Genomic DNA, 27,322 nt, shown 5'->3' on the forward strand with positions numbered 1-27,322 from the left:
ATCCTTACAACCACCCTGTGAAACAGATGTCTTCAAATTTCTGCGATAGCAGCCCACAGAAGCCAAATAACTTGCCTCAGGTCACAGGTCTTAAGGAAGGTTAGAATTTGCTCTGAGATTGGCTTGATTCCTCCTGTCCTAGCAAAACTCACACGCTGGCTTTGTCTAAGTATCAGTTTCTCTCCCTGGACAGCTGCAGTGCCTTGAAAGCAGGAATGTGCCTTCACTGTGTATACGGCCCATGCCCAGGGCATCCCGATGCACAGCAGAAGTTACTAAGGTTCTGTGGAAAGCACCGAGGGCTGCAGGAGTGACTGCTGGGCACCACGCGCCAAGCATTTTCACAAGCATTTGCATTTAATTCTCCCAACCCTCTCGCAGAGAAAAGGTGATTGCTCCCTTTGCTGGCTTCACAGGTGAGAGTGCTGGTGATCAGAGTCTTGCCTTCAAGCTAAGAGAGGGGCAGAGTGGGATCAAACTCACCAAGCTGCCGCAGAGCCGCAGGGGACAGTCTCGTGAGGCGGGCGGGTGGGAGGTGGAGAGGGGTGGTATCCTGCAGACCTGAGGCAGGTGACATTTAACCCCCAGCACATTGTTCCTTTCCAGGCTCGGAGGTCAGCAGGCCCAAGCCACAGGAACTTCCTGCCCTGGCAGTACACACAGTCACTTGGGAGGTTTCTTTGGAGTCCCAGGAACAACCCCCTGGTTACTTAGATATTAGGAGATGAAGACTTGTTCTTGAGCAAGGAGAGACTCCAGGGTCAAATCCAGTTTCCCAGTTGACACACTTCCTAAGTCATTCAGGTTTTTCTTTTCTTTATTATATATTTTTCCTAGGGACAAAATAAGTTCAAAAAATTGGGAAAAGGGGAAAAAATATAAATACAAGCATTTCTGTTTTCTTATATATTCATATATAACGAATATATATAACTATAAATAAATATATAATATATATAATTTTCTTTATAAATGTTTCTTACAACCCAGAAATGACTGTTAGCATTTCTGTGAGTGTAGGAAAAAGGAGAAGGAGAAAGGAAGGAAGGAAGGAAGGGAGGAAGAAGGGAGGGAGGGAGGGAGACAGGGAGAGAAAAAGAGAAAGCTTGACCAACTATATGAAAAAGCATCTTGGGACTTCCCTGGCGTTCCAGTGGTTAAGAATCCATGCTTCCACTGCAGGGGGCACGGGTTTGATCCCTGGTCTGGGAACTAAGATCACGCATGCCGCATACCCAAAAACGAAAAAGCGTCTTAATTTTTGCCCTTTGCTGAGGGCAGAGTGCCTCCAAGTATGATTTGAGAATTACCAGCATCAGAATCACTTGGGATATTTTCTCGAAATGCAGACTCCTGGCCCTCCATCTCCTGAGCTGCAGTGTCTGGGATGGGGCCTGGGGTTCTGCATTTTAACAGGTTCTGTGAAGTTGCGAGCACTCCAGGAACAAGTGGCCCGGAGAAGCCATCCTGGAGACGGGACGATGCAGGGGCTGCTTCAGGTGGAGGAGAACCTCTCCAGGGCTCACGCCAGGGCCTGGCCTGGACATCTGCATTTTTGAAGGAAGAGCCCCACCGTCCTGCAGAGCCCAGGGTCACTGTGCCTGCCTTGGCTTGCCTGGATGCTCATTGACTTGGGGCTTCCTCTGTGGACACCCGAGATGCAGGGAGTTCGGAGGTCCCTGGGCCTGGACAGAGGAGGGGAAATTGAAAGGAGGCTGCGATCTGAGAGGAAGGAGCTTGACGAGCATCAGGGAGGTAGGCCAGGGAACAAGCCAGACAGGTGACCAAATGAGGCTCACAGACTGAGTTGAGATGAAAGTTTTCCTTTTTGCGTTGTGCGCACTGTGACATTTTCAAGGTTTTAGGAAAGCCTGTGACTTTAACACAGTGTTGGTGCTTTGGGAGCGGGAAGGAAAGGGTAAAGTGACACCAAGTAAAGAAGTAGTAGCATGACCTGGAGCTATGGGCAGGAGACAGAAGGTGCAATTTGGAAGGAAAGGTGAGCAGTCACAACCAAAGGTGTAAGCACTCCTGGCGATCCATAGAACTTAACAGGAATGAACCAGAATTCCTGTTATCCTGGACTGAGGGTGAATTTTAAAGGAAATGTCTGGAGAATAGAGTGACACCTGTGTATCAACACACACACCCCCAACACACACACACACACACACACACACACACACACACACAGCTTACTTCTCCCTCTCTCCAGGAGGGCCCTAGGAAAGAGGAGGTGAAACGTAAAGTTGGCCAGCAAACACTCATTCCTACCCTAGGCTGGGGCCAGGCACTCATCGAGAATAGTTGGGCCATTAGAAGCCCTAGGGCCCCAGAAGTCCAGTCTGCACACTATCTGGGATTAGAGGACTTTAATCAGGTGGAAAAATTTTATCACACAGCCTGCTTGCCCTCTGGTGTCTTTTACAGCCATCTAATTGCCAGCAAGTTTCAGCTTGACTCACAGGAATTTGAACCCCAATCATGCAGCTCTGAATGTCACACTCAGGTCTGGATGAACAGAGACACATTCCGGGAAGTAGTATTTCCTAAAGAGTCTTGGGGAGAGGAGGGTATGCACCTTGGTCCCCACTCTATCCGTTTCCCAACTTGCCTCTCTCTCCTGACATTGCAAACTCATCATATTTTCAACTCCAATTCTAGGGATTTTTAAATTTTCTTGTTGTGGTTTATCTTTTTATGACCATACAGTTTATGCTTATGCTAAATGGAAAGTTTAGGAAGGTATAATAAAAAAGTTGCATGTTATCTATGCACTTTTTTCTTTAATAAAGGTTACATTACATATAATTTTGATTCCCCCTTTTTCCACATATCTTTCTAGGCTTATTTCTGGGTAGCTAATGGCATTGTTGCTATTGTGAATGATATTTCTTTGCACTTTATTTAGAAATGGCTAAAACTTTTGGAATCATGGTAAATAATTGTGGTGGCAACCTGAATCTTTGTCTTGTTTCTGATTTTAATGGGAATGCTTTTGGTGTTTAACTTTTAAGCATGATATTAATTCTTATTTATACCTGTTAGATGTTGGATGTTGAGACAGATGTTCTATATCATGAAAAGAAAGTATGTTTTCTAAATCAAACTTTATTTTTAAATAAATCAGAAATGGATATTGGAGTTTATTAAATTTTTTCAAAACTGTCTGTCGAGAGGACAGATATTGATGTGAATTTTATGAGAAGTTTTATATTAAACCTTCCTTACATTTCTGACATAACATCATTTGGCATTTTATATACTGCTTGGCTTATTTATTGGAGCTTTGTTTAAAATTTTTGTCTCTATATAAGAAAACATTATCTATTTTTTTTAACTTTTTGTCTGAATTGCTTTAAAACTGAATTATGACACAACCCATAGTTTCCTCTGTTCTTTGTCCTAGAACAATTTCTTTATCATGGGAATTATTTATTCCTCAAATGTCTTTTTTTTTTTTATACAGCTTATAGCTATTTTATTTATTTATTTATTTATTTATTTATTTATTTATTTATGGCTCTGTTGGGTCCCCGTCTCGTGTGAGGGCTTTCTCTAGTTGTGGCAAGCGGGGGCCACTCTTCATCGCGGTGCGCGGGCCTCTCACTGTCGCGGCCTCTCCCGTCGCGGGGCACAGGCTCCAGACGCTCAGGCTCAGTATTTGTGGCTCACGGGCCCAGTTGCTCCACAGCATGTGGGATCTTCCCAGACCAGGGCTCGAACCCGTGTTCCCTGCATTAGCAGGTCGATTCTCAACCACTGCGCCACCAGGGAAACCCTCAAATGTCTTCTTTAAAAGAATGTTCTTTTATAATTATTTAGCCCAGCATTTTTTTGTGGAGGCAATCAACTTTTCTTTCATGGTTATTGCTTTGTTTAGGTTATCTATTTCTTGAGTCAAATTTGGTAATTTACATTTTACTCTGGAATCATACCCTTCATAAGGATTTTCAAATGTATTAGCACTGAGTTGCATCCAGAATATAAAATTTTCTGTATCTGAAATTTTATCCACTACTCAGTATCGTGTAGAGATTTAAAATGGCAGGACCTAAGGTTTAGAGGTCCTGGTTTTAAGTGTCCATTCTATTTCTTATTCTTATGATGAGCTTAGTTAGATAAGTTACTTTGACTTCTTTGATCCTGGCTCTTGAAATGTAGAAAATGAAAAATAGAGCTATTAGTATTCTGTCTTTCATAAGGATGCTGGGAGGTGAACTGGAGCAGGTAAAGTGCTTAGCTAGTGCCTGGTACATGGGAAATAGTTGGTAAATGTGGGCTATTTTATGCATCTAATATTGAGTATTTGAGTTTTCACTTTTTTCTTTATTATAAGGCCTTTTTAATAAGCCTTATATGAAATGTTATCTATTTTATTGTTGTTTTTTTAAAATCTAAGACTATTTACTTATCCTTTCTTTTTTCTAATTCAATTTCTTTCTGTTTTATCTTTGTATTTCTTTTCTCTGGGTTTCCTTCAAGCTACTTTGCTTTCTAACTTTTTGAATTTACTGCTTGATTCTGTTACTGTCATTCTTGCTGTTTAATAATGAAAGCATATGCTACTTTGAATTTGCTTCTAATTACAGCTTTGTCAGGCCCTATAAGGTTGCTGCATACTATGCTCATTCCTGCTGGTTTCTAAATATCTTACAGTTGCATTTTGGTTTCATATTTGACAAAACAATTACTTAGGAGAGAATTCGTATATTTTTGTAAGGTTGGGTCTTTCTGTTGATTCCAGTTGTGCTACTAATATTGGTTAGAGAGTGCTCTGAATAATTTGTGCTTTGGGGAATTTATTAAAATTTTTTTTGTTGAACATATATAATTAATTTCAAAATAATCTGTGAGTAATAGAAGAGCTAATGTTTGCAGAAAAAGGAAGTCCAATATTTATCTATTAAATTGATCTTATTGATCATACCATTCAGACTTTTTATATCAGCACTGGCCAATAGAAATATACTGTGAGCAACATATGTGATTTAAATTTTCTAGTAGCCATGATAAAAAAGTTAAGAAAAATAGGATAAATTAATATTAATTAGCATATTTTATTTAGCTTACTACCTCTAAAATATTTTAACATGTAGTCAGTATAAAATATATTGAGATATTTTACATTTTTTTTCATACTAGGTCTTTAAAATCCAAGGTGTGTTTTACATTTACAGCATGTCTCAATTCAGATGCTAAACTGTCATCAGTAATTGCTCTATATTTAGATTCCATAAAATTTACAGTTGAAAACGTAGATTCACACATTCAAGTTGATCTAAACATTCTTTAAAAATCATCAATACCGAATCAAGTATCATTTTAAAAATTATATATGAATTAATTAAAATTAAATAAAATTTAAAGAATTAGTTTCCCAGTTACAATAAGCACAAGTGCCCAATACTTGTGGCTGCTACTTGCTGTACTGGCCAGTGCAGGACTGTACCCTTTATTTTATTTATTTTTGACTGCTAGATCTATTAAATAGAGGTGTATTAAAATGTTCAACTACTTTTAAGAAATTTTTGTTAATTTTTTTAGATGTGCTAATGGTATTGTATTTTTAAAAAATTTTTATTGAGATACAATTGATATATAACATTCTATTAGTTTCATGTACAACATAATGATTCATTATATGTATATATTACAAAATGATCACCACAATGTCTAGTTAACATCCATCATTGTGTATATTTTTTAAGCATTCTTATCTTTTAGAAATGCATGTTGAAATGTTTATGAATAAAATTATCTTATCTTTTAGAAATGCATGTTGAAATGTTTATGAATGAAATTATATGATCTTTGAGCTTGGTTTTGAAACAATGTGGGAAGGGAAGAAGTGGGTTGGGGTATAGGTGAAAAAATACTGGCTCTGAGCTGATAATTGTTTAAGCATAGTGAAAGGCATGTTGGAATTCATTATAATTTTCTGTTTACTTTTTTAAGTGATTGAAAATATTCATTATAAAAGAAATTTTTTAAAACATTTTGGATTAAATATTTTCCCTTTATGAATTTTTTCTATCAAAAGTTTCCTGTATTTTGCTTTATGTATTTCAAGGCTATATTATTTTCTGTTTATTTTTATGATCATAATTGAGAAATTAAATAAATATAATGAGAAATATACAATCAGAATGTAACTTTACTTTTTTTCTCCCACTGATCTTTAAAACTTGTTCAATGGAAAGTTCTTTCTTTGCTTCCTCCTAAAACCCCACAATTTTTCTAGTCCTTGTTAGGTTAAGAAAAAAGTCTTAACATGAAAACAACCTAAATGTCCATTGAGAGATGAATGGAGAAAGATGTGGTATATATATGTAATGGAATATTACTCAGCCATATAAAAGAATGAAATAATGCCATTGGCAGCTACATGGATGGACCTAGAGATTACCATACTAAGTGAAGTAAGTCAGAAAGAGAAAGACAAATACCATATGATATCACTTATATGTGGAATCTAAAATATGGCACAAATGAACCTATCTACTTTATCTATGAAACAGAAACAGACTCACAGACATAGAGAACAGACTTATGGTTGCCAAGTGGGAGGGAGGTCCACGGAGGGATGGACTGAGAGTTTGGGACTAGTGGATGCAAACTATTGTATATAGAATGGATAAGCAACAAGGTCCTACAGTATAGCACAGGGAACTATATTCAATACCTTGTGATAAACCATAATGGAAAAGAATATGTAAAAGAATATATATAACTGAAATCACTTTGCTGTACACCAGACACTAACACAACATTGTAAATCAACAGTACTTCAATTTTTTTTAAAAAAGTCTTAGCTTAGAGAATGAACTTATGGTTACCTGGGAGGAAGGGCGGGGGGGAGGGATAGACTGGGAGTTTGGGATTGACATGTACACACTGCTATATTTAAAACAGATAACCAACAAGGACAGTATTATATATAGTAATATAAAAAAATTAATTAATTAAAAAAAGAGGGAAAAAATTAAATTAATCATTAAATGATAAAAAAAGAAAACAAAAACAAAACAGAAAGCAAAATTATATGTGGGGCTTCCCTGGTGGCGCAGTGGTTGAGAATCTGCCTGCTAATGCAGGGGACACGGGTTCGAGCCCTGGTCTGGGAAGATCCCACATGCCGCGGAGCAACTGGGCCTCTGAGCCACAATTACTGAGCCTGCGCGTCTGGAGCCTGTGCTCTGCAACAAGAGAGGCCACGATAGTGAGAGGCCCGCACACCGTGATGAAGAGTGGCCCCCACTTGCCACAACTAGAGAAGGCCCCTGCTTGCTGCAAATAGAGAAAGCCCTCGCACAGAAACGAAGACCCAACACAGCCATAGATAAATAAATTAATTAATTAAATTTAAAAAAAAACTATATGTGAATAAACATGTTTTGATATGTTTGAGCATCAAAAAAAAAAAAAGTATACTTCAAAATGTTGGCACCAGTTATCTAGGAAAGGGCAGGAATGAGTTCTTTTCTTCGGTTTTTCCTTTAATGTCTCTGTGTTGTTTGCTTGAGGGCACTGACTCTATATTGCTTTTGTAGATAAATGGAAAATTCAATAAGGTATTTTTTATCAAAAGCACTCAAAAGAGGAAGGCCTCAAAGTGTTCCAAAAATTTTTGTCAGAAAAAACTACGGGTCTTTTCCTCCCCTTTTAAGTGAGCCGTGGTGACCTGCCAACCATGAAACAAATGAGAACTTGTGAAGTTCTTGAGCTCACTTGCTTTGTCCTCAGGTACTGAACGTTCTTCCCTGTGATGTTGTTGAAATGATTAACCTGTATTAAGAAGGTGAACTTTCAAACAAAGGTGAACTTCACTGCTGCCTAAACTATACCTAAAAATTTGCTTGAAGTGTTCTGAATATTGAGATTAGAAACGTCCAATCAAAAGATCCCCTATTAGTGCAATTTCATCATGTAACCGATCCACTAGTTAGCATTCCTCTCAGTCCCAGGAGGAACCCAAAGCAGCGCCTCGAATATTGTCCTTGGTCTCTAGAGGTTTATCATGGAGATGAAAAGTCTAAAAACGCATAAAAAATTAGAGAATGCAATGAGACAAAAAATAATCTTTCTGCGCAGTGCCCACTTTCAGTGCTGTAGACATTCAAAGAATGAACAAATGAATAAAGGCTGCCAGATTTGGATAAACGCTACAATGAACATGTTTGCATAACTAGAAATAAAATAAAATTAGAATAAATAAACAAATAAAAAAGTCTTAGGATCACTTAAGTCACAAAACTAACATGGTGGATTAAAGATGGCTGCAAATTCTTTGCAATTCTTCCTATGGAATGGTGGAGTCTATTCCTCTCCCCTTGAATTGGGACTGGCATTGCTTTGAGCAATAGAATGTGGCAGAAGTGATGCTATATAACTTCTGAAGCAAGGCCCTATGTAAGAGATGCAGAGCTTCTTCTTCCCCAGTCTTGGTACATTCCCTTTTTGAACCAGTCATCATGTTTTGTGATGCCCAAGCCACATGGAGAGGTCACATGAAAGAGAACTATGGCACTCTGGTTGACAGTCCCAGCTAGACTGGCAGCCAGCAGCTATGTGAGTGAGCCATCTTGGACATCATTCAACTGTCTGTCAGAGGGGACTGCAGTTATTTCTCGGACACAGCCTTTTTCTCTGCTGCCACCAGCTACTTTTTCTGACATAAGACGTGCCCCCAATTGTGGGACACTCCTAGCTCGCTCTCTGAGGGTTCCATTGAAGTCACCTCACCAGACCTGAGTGAGAGAGGAAGCAAGCCAGTCTGGACTAGCGTTCAGACAGAAACATGTGAGGGCGTGGGGAGCAGGAGTTAATGGTCACAGCCAACACTCCTCAGCTTCCACCTGGGCCACCAGCTACTAGACCTGCTTCTACTGTAACTTCCTGCTCTATCTAAAAAAAGTCTCCTGATAATATTTTTCCTCTACTACACCTAGATTCTTAATACCTTCCTTCCTCAAGGAAGTTATCTTGAGGAGTAAAAATGAGAGTGATAAGAACGAAGAAGGAATAAGATTCCTTTACTGTTTTCAGACAGAATGAGGAGAGCCAGGGGTAGGATCAAGGCAAGGGATGTACACATTCCCTGAGCAAAGCTTTCCTCTTGGCTAATTGGGACTAAAACTCCAGGGGGAAGAAACACGCTTTCCTTTTCGCCTCAGCCCTGGGTGTTTGGGGAGCGACTTGACGCCTTGACTCATGATGTGTCCCACAGATACTTCACTTGAGGATCAGGGCACCTGTGAGGACTAAGGAGCTGGCCTTGGGAGTTTGATAATGCCCCATGGGGGACACCTGTGGCATTTATATCTGCCTGTAACTGGGTTAATAAATTGGTTTAATTCCAGGGTGGAATGTTAGCAAGATTTTTCCCCCTTTGCAGAGCTAAAAGTCACGTCTTACAATCAGCTTCCATTTATTTTCCATTTTAGTAATAAAATTACTAAAATTTCCATTTTAGTAATAAAATGGATATTTTCATCTCCATAAGTCTATCCTCTGTCTTATTTTTCAATTGATTTCAAATTCTGTAAGGGAAGGAAGGGACATTATTTACTGACTCCTAAGACTCCAGTGAGGAATGTAAAACTAAAACCTCAGCACTAACAGGCAGATCTCAGAACCCCTTTGGATCCTATGTAATGAACTTGGACCAAATAAGGAAGCATAATTTTATTTTATTTTATTTATTTTTTGGCTGTGCCAAGTGGCTTGCAGGATCTCAGTTCCCTGACCAGGGATCGAACCTGGGCCCCAGCACTGAGTCCTAACCACTGGACCGCCAGGGAGTTTCCTGGGGAAGCATAATTTTATATCATGGCAGCATAATTTATCCTCTATTCACAGCCAATACGTTCGCCTGTACCTGAGGAGGATGATTTATTCTAATATGGCACACCAATAACATTGAGCTGAAGCTAATAATTAAATAATGCACTGTTGGTGGACCTGTAGTTCTGCTCTACCACTCCAGGCAGGAGATAGGAGACATTCTCTGAAGGAATTAAACCAAAGCAGCCATACTAAGAAGAGGTGCTTGAAAATGAAGTGCAGGAAAAGCACTGGACTATAGGAAAAGTCTCTGCTTTGGAGTTGGGTTCTGTATCAGTTATCTAATGCTGTGTAACAAACAACTCCATAACTTAGTGCTTTAAAAACAGTCATGGGACTTCCCTTGTGCTCCAGTGGGTAAGACTTCATGGTCCCAGTGCAGGGGGCCCAGGTTCAATCCCTGGTTGGGGAACTAGATTCCACATGCTGCAACTAAGAAGCCTGCATGCCGCAACTAAGGCCTGTTGCAACCTAAATAAATAATAAAATAAATACTTAAAAAAAAAGAAGGAAATTAAAAAAAAAAAAAATCATGATCTTATTTGCCCACATTATAGTTCAGCAATTTGGGATGGGCTTTTTGGGCTGCGAAGACAAAATAAATTTTCATGTAAGTATGGACTCAAATTTTTTCTTTCTTTTGTACCCTGTCTTGGGTAATCCAAGCAAACTAGAGAGTAAAAATATCAAATATGAACTCGAGAAAACAGGGTAGCCATCCTAGGAGAGTGGCAAAGCCCAAGATGACAGTTGTTTGAAAGGCAGACAGAACCACTATTCCAGACTGAGTCAAGAGGATAAGAGTTTTTAAAAAAGAAAAAGAGAGAAACCAAAATGTAATCAGAAACTTTGGAACACTAAAGAAAAAAATATTTACAGATATGACAGCACTGATGTGTTATTGAATTATTTTCAAATCAAGAAAGAAAATAATGTTGGTTCACTATTTAGTTCTGCAATTTATCATAATCATATAATCACAGTAATATAACTATTGATTATTGGTTTGGAAAATGAGCAGCAGTGGAGGGATGGTGTGAAAGCTAAATCTCATATACCAAAAAACAGGAATAGATGCATTAAGAAAAAGCCATTATAATCATATGATGGTTATGGAGCAATATTCCAGAAGAAAGCACTATAAGAATTGGAAAGGGTTGCCTCTGGGGAACCAAACAGGAATATGTGGAAGGATGGGGCAAATGACAATGTCGACAGTTATAAACTCTCTCCAACTATTGGATTTTTAACAAAAATAATGCAAAAATCCTTGTAAAACAATGCCCACTACCACGTCCTTGACTGGGACTAGAAAGTGAGTCACTCAGAGGACAATACAACAGTTTCCGAAAGGCTAAGTGTTCTTTGCATCCTGTCTCCCCCCTCCCCCCACCTGCTTGTAGCCCTGTCCCTCAACTGACCCAGGTCCATTTGGAGACTCATCACATGACACTAGTCTAGCTCATCCTAATAATGAATCCAAGGCCAGTTCTGGCCTCTGTGGCTTGGGTTTGATAGTAACTTTCTTAACTTGGTATGACACTTTGGAAATACTCAAGCAAAATGCAAACAAGTGTGGAAAGTGTGTCTTGTACAACTGCCATGCGTGTTAGTCCAGTACACTTTTGAGGCATAACTATATGCCAAGCACTTGGAGTAAACCAACCCCAGGGCTAAACGTTTATATACATTGCCTCATTTTAATAACCTTGGGAAGCCAAGGGTTTCTGTCCCATATTCCAGAAGAAGAAATTGACATTGAGAAAGTCTATTAGGTTTGCTAGTAAATGACACAACCAGAGATGGAACACAGCTCTTCAAATGATCCCAACCCCCAATTTAGCACCATTCTGTGGTGCTGACCCAGCCCTCTGCACGTGCTTCAGCTGCCCTAGAGAGTTGCTACCAATTTAGAGTCTTCTTGCTCACATTCCTTAATTTAAGTCAACTTTTCCTTAACACTTTGATTGGCATGGGGTGGTGGGCAGGGCCAGCTTCTGCAGCATGCAGTCACACAGAAGGGCCTCATTCCTGGCTGAAATGCTCTGCTGTTGGGGTCCTGAAATTCTTGACAATTTTATCTTTTAACTTAGTTTTGCAAGTTAAGTCCAATAGGGCAATGGAGCATGCGTGTGAACAGAGGCAAATGGGCACGGTGTGCACCCACAGTTCTTTGCCACCCCACTCATTTGCATAGAGCATTTGCAATGCCTCATGAGTACAGAACTCCAGTAGACCCACAACAAGTGGGAGTACAGTGAGACTCAAACTACAGGTGTGTTACATCTACAACCGATCAAGCAGGGGCCCCCAAGAGACCATGCTTTCCATTCAAACCAAAATTTTGTCCAAATACAACAAAAGAAATAACTAAGAGCCCTATCACATCCTTCCTCATTCGTGTTACTTCCCTGCATTAGCAATCCACTCAAGGCTGAAAATGCTGATGCAGAAGCAAAGGACAGCCGGGAGTTCTTCTCCCTTCCATTGCTTCCTTACTCATCAGGAAGGTAAGGAATGTCAGTAGAATGTGCACAAACAAGAAAAGAAATTAAAACAATTGAGTGAGTTTTGTGCAGTGTCCCTGCTGCTGGGAGCAAAATACGTGAATGAGCCACAACATATGAGTTGTGTACTTCCAGCAATACTGCATTTGAACTAAAAAGTTCTTGCTTGTATTTAAATCTGGCACCACACAATATAAAGAGGAACCATAAAAATTCATGCTACGATCAGAAATAAATGAAAACGAAATGAAGGAAACAATAGCAAAGATCAATAAAACTAAAAGCTGGTTCTTTGAGAAGATAAACAAAATTGATAAACCATTAGCCAGACTCATCAAGAAAAAAAGGGAGAAGACTCAAATCAACAGAATTAGAAATGAAAAAGGAGAAGTAACAACTGACACTGCAGAAATACAAAGAATCATGAGGGATTACTACAAGCAACTGTATGCCAATAAAATGGACAACCTGGAAGAAATGGACAAATTCTCAGAAAAGCACAACCTTCTGAGACTGAACCAGGAAGAAATGGAAAATATAAACAGACCAATAACAAGCACTGAAATTGAAACTGTGATCAAAAATCTTCCAACAAACAAGAGCCCAGGACCAGATGGCTTCACAGGCAAATTCTATCAAACATTTAGAGACGAGCTAACACCTATCCTTCACAAACTCTTCCAAAATATAGCAGAGGGAGGAACACTCCCAAATTCATTCTATGAGGCCACCATTACCCTGATACCAAAACCAGACAAAGATGTCACAGAAAAAGAAAAGTACAGTCCAATATCACTGATGAACATAGATGCAAAAATCCTCAACAAAATGCTAGCAAACAGAATCCAATAGCACATTAGAAGGATCATACACCATGATCAAGTGGGGTTTATCCCAGGATGCAAGGATTCTTCAATATACGCAAATAAATCAATGTGACACACCATATTAACAAACTGAAGGATAAAAACCATATGACAATCTCAATAGATGCAGAAAAAGCTTTCGACAAAATTCAACACCCATTTATGATAAAAACTCTCCAGAAAGTAGGCATAGATGGACCTTACCTCAACATAATAAAGGCCATATATGACAAACCCACAGCCAACATCGTTCTCAACGGTGAAAAAGTGAAATCATTTCCTCTAAAATCAGGAACAAGACAAGGATCCCCACTCTCACCACTATCATTCAACATAGTTTCGGAAGTTTTAGCCACAGCAATCAGAGAAGAAAAAGAAATAAGAGGAATCCAAATCGGAAAAGAAGAAGTAAAGCTGTCACTGTTTGCAGATGACATGATACTATATAGAGAGAATCCTAAAGATGCTACCAGAAAACGACTAGAGCTAATCAATGAATCTGGTAAAGTAGCAGGATACAAAATTGATGCACAGAAAGCTCTTGCATTCCTAAACACTAATGATGAAAAATCTGAAAGAGAAATTAAGGAAACACTCCCATTTACCATTGCAACAAAAAGAATAAAATACCTAGGAATAAACCTACCTAAGGAGACAAAAGACCTGTATGCAGAAAACTATAAGACACTGATGAAAGAAATGAAAGATGATACAAATAGATGGCGAGATATACCATGTTCTTGGATTGGAAGAATCAACATTGTGAAAATGAGTATAGTACCCAAAGCAATCTACAGATTCAATGCAATCCTTATCAAACTACCACTGGCATTTTTCACAGAACTAGAACAAAAAATTTCACAATTTGTATAGAAACACAAAAGACCCTGAATAGCCAAAGCAATCTTGAGAAAGAAAAACAGAGCTGGAGGAATCAGGTTCCCTGACTTCATACCATACTACAAAGCTACAGTAATCAAGACAGTATGGTACTGGCACAAAAACAGAAATAGAAATATAGATAAATGGAACAGGATAGAAAGCCCAGAGATAAACCCACGTACATATGGTCACCTTATCTTTGATAAAGGAGGCAAGCATATACAATGGAGAAAAGACAGCCTCTTCAATAAGTGGTGCTGGGAAAACTGGACAGCTACATGTAAAAGAATGAAATTAGAACACTCCCTAACACCATACACAAAAATGAACTCAAAATGGATTAAAGACCTAAATGTAAGGCCAGACACTATCAAACTCTTAGAGGATAACATAAGCAGAACACTCTATGACATACATCACAGCAAGACCCTTTTTGACCCACCTCCTAAAGAAATGGAAATAAAAATAAAAATAAACAAATGGGACCTAATGAAACTGAAAAGCTTTCGCACAGCAAAGGAAACCATAAACATGATGAAAAGACAACCCTCAGAATGGAAGAAAATATTTGCAAATGAAGCAACTGACAAAGGATTAATCTCCAAAATATACAAGCAGCTCATGCAGCTCAATATCAAAAAAACAAACAACCCAATCCAAAAATGGGCAGAAGATCTAAATAGACATTTCTCCAAAGAAGATATACAGATTGCCAACAAACACATGAAAGAATGCTCAACATCATTAATCATTAGAGAAATGCAAAACAAAGCTACAATGAGGTATCACCTCACACCAGTCAGAATGGCCATCATCAAAAAATCTAGAAACAATAAATGCCGGAGAGGGTGTGGAGAAAAGGGAACCCTCTTGCACCATTGGTGGGAATGTACATTGATACAGCCACTATGGAGAACAGTATGGAGGTTCCTTAAAAAACTACAAATAGAACTACCATATGACCCAGCAATCCCACTACTGGGCATATACGCTGAGAAAACCGTAATTCAGAAAGAGTCATGTACCACAATGTTCATTGCAGCTCTATTTACAATAGCCAGGACATGGAAGCAACCTAAGTGTCCATCGACAGATGAATGGATAAGGAAGATGTGGCACATATATACAATGGAATATTACTCAGCCATAAAAAGGAACGAAATTGAGTTATTTGTAGTGAGGCGTATGGACTTAGAGTCTGTCATACAGAGTGAAGTAAGTCAGAAAGAGAAAAACAAATACCGTATGCTAACACATATATATGGAATCTAAAAAAAAAAAAAAAAAAATGGTCCTGATGGACCTAGGGGCAGGACAGGAAAAAAGACTCAGATGTAGAGAATGTACTTGAGGACACAGGGAGGGGGAAGGGAAAGCTGGGACGACATGATGAGAGAGTGGCATGGACATATCTACACTACCAAATGTAAAATAGATAGCTAGTGGGAAGCAGCCGCATAGCACAGGGAGATCAGTTCGGTGCTTTGTGACCACCTAGAGGGGTGGGATAGGGAGGGAAGGTGGGAGATGCAAGAGGGAGAGGATATGGGGATATATGTATACGTATAGCTGATTCACTTTGATATACAGCAGAAACTAACACAACATTGTAAAGCAATTATACTCCAATAAAGATGTTAAAGAAAAATAATTCATGCTAATAATTTCTAAATTTCAACTTAGAATAGCATTAAATAGCAATTTTTTAAAAAGACAAGTCAAGAGAGAAACCGTGGAAGAAAGGAAAGCTTGGTATTTTTAGTACTTACGGCACTTTTCCCACTTTTTGAACGAGGGGCTCCACAAATTATATAGCTGGTGCTTTTGGTCAGTAGTGATATGAAATGAGAAAGACCTCAAATTTTTAGGAAATAGATCCAGGAGGCCCTCATTTCCCTGTAATTGAAAGCAACCTGCTCCTTTTGGGTTTGATTATCTTTTTTTATTTTTTCATTTCCCACAACCAGTAAAAAAAAAAAAAAATCAACGCAGGTACAAGGATCCAATTTTTAAAAATCATCAGAGTACAAAGAAGGCCACAGTCCTGCCCAGGTTTAACTTACATATTTACAGGGTGTGTGACACGGGTGTGGCTGCAGAAGCAGTTTAAAAGGCAGGATTACAAAATATACAAAGGTGGTCTTTCTTAGTAGAAGCCAGCCTTGTTTCCACATGAGAGCACTTCATGACACAAATCACAGAACTATAGTAAATAGTAAAACTTATGAAAAATGCTGTACATTGCATGAGTATAAATATAGAGTATCAATGGCTCTGTTTGGAAATCCGTATCTACACAGGGAAGGTCAGGGGAAGGCTCATTTTGGTACTACAACCTATGAAAGTGATGGAGAAGCTAGGATGGGGGAGGGCAGAGTCTGGAGGCACGTCTGCACTGACCCCTTTTCCCAGACTCGGTTGAAGCTCACTCACTCTCTGGGGAGACCTGGGGTTGTCGAGGATGAGAAGCAAGGGAAAGAGGAGGTGTACATACCACAGGCGGCTCTTGAAGGCACAGAGAAGGCATCTGGGACAAGAAAGAGCACATTTCTCGGTCCCACAGACACACATGGACCCCACTGCCACTTGATGACATGCCCTGGTTTCTGCCCTCAGTTTTGAGCTTTGCAGGCATGGAGAGTGGGCAGAGAGTCAAAGTTCTTCTATCTATGGGACTATGGGAGAATGCTGGGAAAGAGGTTCCGGCTTAGGTGGATGGACGGGTGGGTGGATGTATGGACAGAAGTTGACCACTGAAAGCTGACCCAGATAGTCATCTTGCACAGGACAGAGAGAGGCACAGAGCTGGCCCATGCTCAGGTGCTTCCTGTGATTCAAGGTGGCACAGTGCAGGGGACTCAGAACCTGCGTATCTTATTCCAAAAGACTCAGCAGGGATGATTTTTATCAGCGCTAAGCTTTAGCCAGAATGTCTGCCAATTTGGCTTCTAAATGAGCCAGGTTAAGAAGCACCCGAGGCCTTTGTGGCCGCTGAAACATCTCCCCCAAATGTTCTCCGTTTCCCAGCTCTCTTCCTCCACCTGTCAGCTCAGTGATAGGACCACTCTCTTCTTATGACGACTGGAGCGCCGGGTGAGCCAAAGCTCTCTGAAACCCTCTCTGTAGCTCAGATGTGGCTCCCATCCTGGAACCTGGAGGGCACAGCAGGTAAACTACTGGGACTAACCCTCCCTGCCCGGGTGAGAAAACCCTGACAGGAGATGTGGGGAGCACTGAGAAGAGGGAAAGGCCCATATCTATGGTCTTCGTCCAAGTCCCCAACAATGACACCATTTCCCCTGAATTGGGCTGCTCTGGGACACATGGGGGCAGCTGCTCTTGGTTGAAGTTGGTCTTTGGTAAAAGAGAGAAGTCTGAGCTGGATCATAATAAAGAAAAGTGTATGTGGATATGCACCTTTGACAATGAACCTGCCATAAATTCCTCCCTTGGGGCTTTTCCTTTGCAAGGGGATGGTCTGAAAAGAAGTCCTACTGACCAACCCCGCTGTGTGTGGGAGCGGGTGTGATCACCTCTCTGGCCAGGTTTCACTATCTAATTCTCATTCAGTGTTGTTCTGCGCCTGGAAGACCCAGGGAGCATGGGGCTGAGATGAAACTACTGTGCGGGCTGATACGCTGGGCCAGGGAATGAGAGTCGGGAGGGATGTCATTCCTCAACGGGGAACAAACCCTCCCGAGGTGGAGGAAGAACCAGGAGGGAGCGGGAGCCCCGTGGGCGGTAGGGCCCTCCTCCCGCCTCCAGGCAGCTCCTACCTACAAGGCTGTGATGCTGGAAATGGTTTTTGTGCCCGAGGCATCCACCTCGGACTTGGGGACCCCGTCCTGAGCCTCTTTGTCCATGGCCATGTTAGCAAAAGCCTCGGGGGACTTAACAGGGACGCCCTGCTCCTCCTGCAGGTCTTCACAGCACTTGCTGCAGCGGCAGCACTTGGGGCAACCACACAGCAGACAGCAGGTACGGCAGCAGAGCCGCCGGCAGCAGCTGGTGGACGCGCTGATGAGTTTGTCCCAGGGCTTCAGCGAGTGCATCCACGGCGGCAGGAAGTTCCAGTTCTGGAGCTTGTGGGGCAGGACGCGCGGGCAGTGGGACTGCAGGAGCCTGAGGACCACCACCAGGAAGACCACAAAGATGACGGGCGCCCCCACACCCACCAGCACTGGCCAGCCGACCAGCGAGAGGCCAAACACAGACAGAGGGATCAGGAAGAAGAAGATGACCAGGTAGAAGACGGCAAACCAGCGGTACTCAGCTGAGATGCTGCCCAGCCCCTTGGCCAGGCGGATGGGCAGGCGGGTGAACGGGATTGGGTACCACAGCAAGATGCCTGAGATGTTGAAGAAAAAGTGGCACAGGGCAATCTGCAACACAAGAGGTTGGACAGGTGAACGGGTCTGCTGCACGGTGGGGTCGGGGAGAAGAGGGCGTCGTCTAGTAGCGGAGGCCTGAGTCTTCCTCATCTTCATAGCTCAGCCCAGAGTGGGACCCGTATTACCTGAGGTCCTACTATGTGTCTGGGGGGTAAGGGAGGGAGGGCGAGGGAGGGCAAGGGAGGTGACTGGCTGAATCACAGCTCAGTTTTCAGGGCCTGAAGTCCTTTAGGCCAGATCTAACAATGAACTTCATGAATGTGCCCGCTGCCACCCAGTGCCTTGACCCTGCCGCTTCCAGCTGAGCAGTTAAGAGCTGGTGGGGCAGAAGGAAAGGTGTGCAAGATAGCTGGCTTTCTTGGCTCAGTGGCCCTATGTCAGGGAGGGGAGAGACAAGGAAAGATGGTTACAGTTAATAAAGATAATAGCAGCAACAGCTGATGTTTATAGAGCGCTTACTACGGGGGAGGCAACAATTCCAAGCACTTTTATGGATTACTTCAATCCTCAAAAAATATCCTGAGTTGGCAACATTATCTCCATTTCATGCAGGAGGAAACTGAGGCACCACGAGGTGAAGCTATTTTCCTAGAGTCACACAGGTGGGAGATGAGATTCAAACCCAGGTAGCCTGTCTCCAGAGGCCACGCACTTTGCTAGGTGTGCCCACCAGGTACCAAGCATGATGCTAAGGGCTTTGGACCAGCCCTGTCCGATACATTAGCCACAATCTATTGAGATGTGGCATAAGCATAAAATACACACTGGATTTCAAAGACTTAGTCCAAAAAGGAATGTAAAATATCACCATATTTTTAGATCAATTACATGTTGAAATGATAATGGGTTCAATCAAACACATTATTAAAATTAATCTCCCTGTTCCTTTTTTACCTTTTGAAACTGTGGCTACTAAAAAATTTCAGATTTCATGGGTGGTTCACATAGTCTACACTCACTCTATATTTCTATCAACAGCATGGCTTTAGACAGTGCCTCATCAGATCCTTATAATAATCCTAATGACATAGGGATTATGGTTCCCATTTTTCAGATGAGGGAATTGATGCTCAAAGGTTAGGTCACCTAAGGGCACTTCCTGTGTAAATGGTGGCACAGTGATTCAAACACCAAAGGTCATCTTGCCCAAGGTCACCTAGTTGATCCAGGCAAGGCAGGTCCCCCCTGATTCTTCTCAATGCCAGGCTCAAGACACAGGTGACCTCCCAGTGCCCAGGCAGAGTTCACCAAGAGGAGGGCAAGGAGACGGACAGTGGTATCTACGCTTCCTGGATACCCTTTCCACCTCTAGTAAAATGGCCACCCCACCTTTGTTTAAACAACCCCTGGTGATGGGAGTCTTGACTACCACTCTAAGTAGATGGCTTTGTTCTCAAATCTGTCTCTCCGTGGCTTCTCCACATCACAGTTTTGGACATAACAGAGAAAAGCTTGGCTTGGTTTCTTGGTTAAAAACCATCTGCTTACAAGATCATGGATAGGGTTGGATCCCACCCACAGAGCCCCTGCCCCATGCAGCATTTCCTGACCTGGAGCGAGCTCTTCAAAGTACTGCCTGGGCTAGCTAAGGCGGCCAAGATGGCGGTGGTGGTGGTACCGATGTTGGCGCCCAGCGTGAGTGGATATGCCCTCTCAATGGATATCACGCCGATACCTGGGGGGGTGAAAATACAAAGCCCATAGCATCAGCCCCAGAGGATGACAGAAGATGGTAATGTCGGCCAGAGGGAGACCCAGGGAGAAACTCACCGATCAGAGGGGTCATAGCAGACGTGAACACAGAGCTGCTCTGAACGATGAAGGTCATCCCCGCCCCCACAAGGATGGCCAGGTAGCCAGTCACCCAGGCAAAGGGGAAAGGGAAATCTGGAACGCAGAGGATAAGAGATGCGTCACAATCCTTCTGGGGAAGGCATGGGTTGGAGGCCCAGCTGGCATCTCCACAGGACCCAGGGGGCACGGCTGGGCCAGAGGTTGAGGTTGTGTAAACTCCTCCCCACCCCATACCAAGTCTGAAACTGCAAATTGGATTTTCAGCATCCTTTCACTTTGCATATTCAGATGGTGGAACCAAGGATGTGGATACGTGTTATGAAGACAAAAATACATTTCACTGGAGTTCTAAATGCTGAACCCATCTGTTATGGACAGAATGTTTGTGTCGTTCCCCCCTCCCCCAATTCATATGTTAAACCCTGACCCCCTAATGTGATTGTATTAGGAAGTGAGGCCTTTGGGAGGTGATTAGGTCAGGAGGTTGGAGTCCTCATGAGTAGATTAGTACCCTTATAGAAGGCAGAGCTTGCTTCCTCTCCACTCTCTCTTCCATGCGAGGACCAGTGAGAAGGCGGCCATCTGTAAACCAGGAAGTGGGTCCTCACCAGAACCCAACTGTGCTGGCACCCTGACCATGGACCTCCCAGTCTCCAGGACTGTGAGAAACAAATTTCTGTTGTTTAAGCCACCCAGCCTACAAGAATTTGCTACAGGGCTTCCCTGGTGGCGCAGTGGTTGAGCATCTGCCTGCCAATGCAGGGGAAACGGGTTCGAGCCCTGGTCTGGGAAGATCCCACATGCCGCGGAGCAGCTGGGCCCGTGAGCCACAATTACTGAGCCTGCGCGTCTGGAGCCTGTGCTCCGCAACAAGAGAGGCCGCGATAGTGAGAGGCCCGCGCACCGCGATGAAGAGTGGCCCCCGCTTGCCGCAACTAGAGAAAGCCCTTGCACAGAAACGAAGACCCAACACAGCCATAAAAATAAAGGAATTCCTTTAAAAAAAAAAAAAAAGAATTTGCTACAGCAGCTGAGTAACGACAAAACACTTGGAGCATTCAGACATCTATCTTTCCTCCTGTCCTGGTCTCCCAACGCTCCTTTGTTTCCACCTAAAAGAGCAGTGAGGATATGAAGCAGCTTGGAAGCCCTATAGACCCCACCCTCGGCACCACCAGCACAGGATCAGGCCCTGCACGGCCAGCAAGCGTCCAGGGCACGGGTACTCAGCTCACCCTCGTGACAACCCTGAGAGGTAGATATCCTCAGCCCCATTTCACAGGGAGAGTTTACGGGGTATATTTTCATTGGCCAGGACGCCATTCTCAGCAATGGAGTCTGACTGGCTGCCTCAAGATGCTGACGCATTTATCCAGAACCACATTTTCTTCCCAAGAGTCGAAGGGAAGTAGGGACCATGGTGGACTTCTGTTAACCTTCTCCTAAGGTATCCTGACAGACCCAGTAAAGTCCTGGGCAAACGGGGAACCTGCCAGGAAGGAAGGCCTATCTCACAGCTCTCTGGATTTGAGCTGGCGCTTTCTCAGGACCTTGCAAACATCTGATGGAAGCTTGCGCCTTCACCCCAGGCTGCACCCAAGACCCTAAGGAAGATTTCAAGGCTGAATGGCATCTTAACTTCCGCAACTTATCAGAGCCCAGAGAGAAACTCCATGCAGAGGCCACTGCTAGAGGAGAATCAGAAGGAGCGCCCCTGGAGGGACCACAGTGACACTATCCCCTAGAAGGTCCAGAATGGGGGACAGTGTGCTTACCAGTGTTGATGGTCTTCTTGATGACAACAGCTACCTGCCCCCTGAGCACAGAGCCCAAGAGCTTGACAATTAGGATCAGGCAGCTACAGAGGACCAGCAGGGAGACTACCAGCAGAATGGTGCCCACAACAACATCCGGGAGGTTGAAATTCACGAAGATGTGCTGGCCTGGAGAGACCATACAAAGCCCTCGTTAGGAGGGCGTGGAACCCTTGACAGCCACAGGGTGTTACTTATTCCCCAGCGTCCTTCTGTCTCAGAGTAACAGAATCTTGGTTGTCAGCTTGACACAGAGCAAGGCAGCCCAGAATAAAGACCACACTTTCCAGCCTCCCTTGCAGCTAAGTGTAGCCCTGAGGCTATGTTCTGGCCAATGGGATCTCATGAGGGTGAAGATGTAGTGAAATCCAGGGGCAGACCCAGGCTTCCAGCCCCATTCTTCTGCCTCTAAATCCCATGTTGTGTTTCACTCATGACAATGAGGATACCTACAAAAAAGTATTTGAGGAGCAAGGTGGGGTAGGATGGGCAAGTCAGAGTGGGAGCTATTGTTAATTGTAAAACTCCTTGTGTTTTTTAAAAATCCCTGTGTGTCCCCATGATGATTCCAGAAAAACATGGTTATATCAATGGATGTATAGCACCTAGAACACAGGAGGTGATACATTCACTTGATTCTGTGAGGTAAAGCACAACTGGAGTATTAAAGTATATGGCTCAGAATTAATGTGGGGTGCACGGAGAGGAGGAGAAGCAGAGATATGCAAATGGGTATATAAGGAATAAATAATTAGAAGAACTAACGTCAGGGCCATAAAAGAGTCCAGAGGCAACACTATAGCTTCTTAAAGAACCGGAGCATCATGAAGGCTCACTGCTTTGTTCAGTGCTATAGTCCTGCTATATGGGGCCTGCTGTACCGTAGGGACTCATGACTTGAGGGTGAATGTGTTCTGTGTGTGCCCCACATCTCCTTCAAATCAGGCTGTCATCTGCCTAGAGTTACTGCCAAAGAGATACTGAAGCACACAGAAGGAGCACTCTGGTATCTGTTGATGAGTTCTGAATCCGTCTGGAACTGCCAGAGGAGCTGAATATCAAGTCCTAGTTCTGCCCCTTACGGGGGGACCTTGGGCCTGTCCCCTGTCCCTAAGCCTTAGTCTCCTCTGCTCTGAAAGCTCACAGCTCATTGGCCAGTGTAGGATTGGTGTTCAGTGAATCTCACTGCCCTTCTTTCCTTCACTTACTGGGGCTCCACACAGATAGGAAACACCCATCATCACCCCAGACAGCCTGTCCTGGCGGCTGATGCTCTGTGAGTTTCACTCACACTTGGCAATGTTCTCCTGGTGGGTCACGTTCTTGATGGTCCAGGTGTGCAAACCATCCGTCCAACAGAGGGAAGGAGAGGTGCAGTTGTCAGGAGAGGGGACGGTGACATTCCTCTCAGTCTGGGTGGCAAACATGAGAAATGCTATGTATAGTCCATAACACTCATTTCTGGTGGGCAATGGCAGGAAATGCGAGGCGTCAGGGGAGACCCATATCAATTCGTGCACCGTAAGCATGATGCACTGCTTCCGTGGGTCCCTCCATAAATGGAAGCAAGGAGGCAGCCAGAGGTAAGCCAGGAGACATGAAAATAACACGCCAGGAATAATGGGTCCATGATGTGCGCTGGCTCTGTCTGTCCTACTGTATAATGTCTGTCCATCTAGCATTCAAGGACTTAAGGATTCTCACTGGCTAGTTTTGATTTTTCAGGAATCCCTGATTTTTCTTTCCCCTTACCTTTTATATGCCCAATCTAAATGCAAGATCTTGCTTTATCAAGTATAGACACAAGAGTTCACCCACCCAGCAATATTCTCAGAAACTTACCACGTTGGTAAAAGTTTTACACCAAATCTTGATCATACTCTTGTTTTTGGCTGTTTCATCATTCATTGCAATTTGGTTGATAACTTTTTTATCCAGCTGAGGAAGGCAATGGACAGAAGAGAGTCAGCACGTTCTCAGAACTGATGTGGGACAGATGTTAAGCTGTTAAAAGGGGCTGAGGATGTGAACCGCACTGAAGGGGTGAGCTGGGACTCACTCTATCTGCACTCTCAGGGCAGAGCACAGCACCCAGATGTCAGTGCGTGCTCAATAAATGAATGATTGTATGAACAATGAACCCGTATCTAAGAAGCATGCAGTAGATATTCATCAGATGACTGAATGACAGAAAAAAAAAAAACAGAAGGTAAGAGTGAAAGGGCAAGGTCCAAACTGGCCCCTTCTCCCCAAGGCAACATCCACAAAGCCTTCTTTCATTTATTTCAATAATATGGGCAGACCCTAGTGAGCAGAGGGGTGAGATGGAAGGAAAGGCAGTAAACTCTTCCTCTTTGGCTGGGAGCAGGGTGCTACTTTAATCAGTGAGCCCACGGGTGCTGAGGCCAGTAGTGGGAACAAAGCGTCCAAGTGTCCAGTAGAGAGTCCTTGAGTCTAGAGAAGCGCTCACCCCCGCCACCTGCCCCCATCCTAATAAAGACGATACACATGTTGAAATCAAGGAGATAATAAAGGCCAATTACTCCATCTCATCGGGTGTCCCTGAAGTTCTGCCTCCCTTGGCTTTTTTCAGAGCAGCCAAAGGGCAGTTTTTACAGACCCTCATCCATCTCTTCCATCCCAGCCCGGTGAGAGGGGAGCAGGGGAGGGTGTTGGGGCCTTTCCCTCTCTGCAGGAAGGCGGGTTACCTGTATAATGAGCTTCGTGAAGGGATCTGTGATCACTTTCAGAAGCTCCGGGGCATCCTCTCCATTCTTGAAGTTGAAGGTCTCCACTACCAGGTTGGTCAGGCGCTCCAGGTAATGGGTGGCAGCCTCCAGAGGCAGGAGCACCAATACAGAGAGCCAGTTGAAGAAGTCATGGACCGTGGCCCCTGCAAAGGCCCTGCAGGAGGGGAACCCCGTCCCGAGCCAGATTAGTCAACAAGCGACTGGGCACCATCTAGGCAGGTCATCACTTGTATCACCGGCCAGGTGCCACCTTTCTGAGTGCATAGAGGTGTACAATCTCACTTTTGTTCTCACAGCAATCCCCAAAGTGAGTGGTATGAAGATCCCCATTCAACAGATGAGGAAACTAAAGGCCAGCGAGCACAGAGGAATTGAAGACCACTGCAGGAGCACTGGGTCCAGGACCCTTGTCTCCCACTGTCCAGCAGAACCTTTCCCACCAGATCAGACAGTACACAGTTTGCTCTGCTTGGGGAAAAGGGAACTAGATGTGTTGTGGCTGCAATTATTAGTTCAGGGAGCACTGTTTGAGAAAACTTCATCAAGACCACTTTCAAATCATGCATATGGAAGACGACCTTCCTTTTGGAAAGGCAGGGGCCAGTATGAAGGCTACCATCAGAGCCTTCTACACAATTGAATTCTTAACTGTAAGATCTTGAGACTTTGATCAAATATTTGAACAGTCTCTACAGGAAACAAAGCTAATATATACCACAATTTGCATCTACCGGAGAAGGTTCACTGATTCCCCCTGAATTCCATCTTACCTATCTCCAGATTTTAAAAAACTCTATAGTTTTTTTCCCTCAATGAAAAAATGTTCCTTTAAAAAAAATCTGCATGTCAAGAAATACCCAAAACAAATAGAAGATGGGACATGAAGGGACAGAAGCTATTAAACACGTAGGGGGAAATGCTTAACTTCACCAGTAATAAAAGAAATTTCCAATTTATTTATTTGAAAGTACAAATTTTCACATACCATTTTAACTAATATTTTACAATATTTTACAAAGTTAACTTATTCTTCCTGGAGAGGGTGATTTAAGACATTTTCATACACTGCTGATGCAAAGTGATACAAATATTTCTTTGTAGTTTGGCAAAATGTTTAAAGAGCCTTATAGGTGTGTTTGATACAGTAATCTATCCAGGAAAAAATTACCAGGAAAGAATGATACACATCTTCAAAGATGTTACTGAAAGCAATCTATTTAAATATCCCAAACAGGGGGTGAGCTAGGCCAATTATATTCCTATGTGCAGGCACTTTCATAGATCGTATATTTATACATCCAGAGGTAAAAATTAGTGTAACAGTGAAAAGAACCCAAAATTTCCAATAAGGAAACCTGGATCGAGTCTCAGCTATGCCCCTCAGTGAAGTTACTTAACCTCTTTGTGTTCCTATATTAATAAAATGGGGCATAGAAAAGTCTGCTTAGCTTCTTGAGAAGATCAAATTAGCAAACACCCTGGGTAATGTGTATTATTATTTAGAGCTCAGAACATTTCATCAGGGTCCAGACTTTAGCCATGGTTGAGGGAAAATGAATGTCTCTGAGGACATCCACTGCCACCCATGGATGAGGGATGGTGTTAGCTGACCCCCAGCCAGCCAGTCATCTGTCTGATGCCACAGATGTCTGATGATGTCTGATGCCACAGTTGAAGTATAGTTGGTGTACAATATTATATTAGCTACAGGTGTTCAATACAGTGATTCACAATTTTTAAAGGTTATACTCCATTTATAGCTCTTATAAAATATTGGCTATATTCCCCACAATACATCCTTGCAGCTTATTTTATATCTAATAGTTTGTACCTCTTACTCTCCTACTCCTATCTTGCCCCTCCCCCTTCCCTTTCCCCACTGGTTACCACTAGTTTGTTCTCATATCTGTGAGTCTGCTTCTTTTTTGTTATATTCACTAGTTTGTTGTATTTTTTAGATTTCACATATAAGTGATATCATATAGTATTTGTCTTTCTTTGTCTGACTTATTTCACTTAGAAAAATGCCCTCCAAGTCCATCCATGTTGCTGCAAATGACAAAATCTCTTTCTTTTTTTGTGGCTGAGTAGTATTCCATTGTGTGCGTGTGTGTGTGTGTGTGTGTGTGTGTGTGTGTGTGTGTGTGTGTGTGTGTGCGCGTGTGCGTGTATGCATCACTCTTCCATTCATCTCTTGATGGACACTTAGGTTGCTTCCGTATCTTGGTAAATAATGATGCTATGACCATTGTGGGGCATGTATTTTTTCAATTTAGAGTGTTTGGTTTTTTTGGATGGGAACTGCTTCTCTATTTTAACAAGCTGTGGAAAAAGCCCATCACCAGTTAGAAGAGAGGCTGAGAAATGTGCTTAATTTTCACATGAAACTTTTGGAAGAAAAGGGTTTCCTTTGCCTGTATTTATCCTGCCCCATTTTTAGATCTTGCACATTCACAAAGGCTCTATGTTGCC

General features: G+C 42.7%; 1 protein-coding gene across 4 annotated transcripts in view; it reads right to left on the bottom strand.

The window, feature by feature from the left end:
- Positions 1 to 15,074: 15,074 nt before the first annotated feature.
- Positions 15,075 to 27,322, bottom strand: part of SLC34A2 (solute carrier family 34 member 2) — a 65,719-nt gene continuing 53,471 nt past the window's right edge. For all 4 annotated transcript variants that reach the window (XM_082464557.1, XM_082464556.1, XM_082464558.1 and 1 more), the window contains 7 exons: positions 24,809 to 25,004; positions 23,943 to 24,038; positions 23,392 to 23,512; positions 22,062 to 22,229; positions 20,263 to 20,379; positions 20,043 to 20,167; positions 15,075 to 18,483 (listed from right to left, as the gene is read on the bottom strand). In XM_082464557.1, the coding sequence (XP_082320683.1) occupies positions 17,878 to 18,483; positions 20,043 to 20,167; positions 20,263 to 20,379; positions 22,062 to 22,229; positions 23,392 to 23,512; positions 23,943 to 24,038; positions 24,809 to 25,004 (1,429 nt within the window). In that variant the 3' untranslated portion in view covers positions 15,075 to 17,877. The remainder of the gene's footprint in view (positions 18,484 to 20,042; positions 20,168 to 20,262; positions 20,380 to 22,061; positions 22,230 to 23,391; positions 23,513 to 23,942; positions 24,039 to 24,808; positions 25,005 to 27,322) is intronic.

This window comes from Balaenoptera physalus, assembly GCF_965194825.1.
Source record: "Balaenoptera physalus genome assembly, chromosome: 5".
NCBI classification, from domain to species: Eukaryota; Metazoa; Chordata; class Mammalia; order Artiodactyla; family Balaenopteridae; genus Balaenoptera; species Balaenoptera physalus.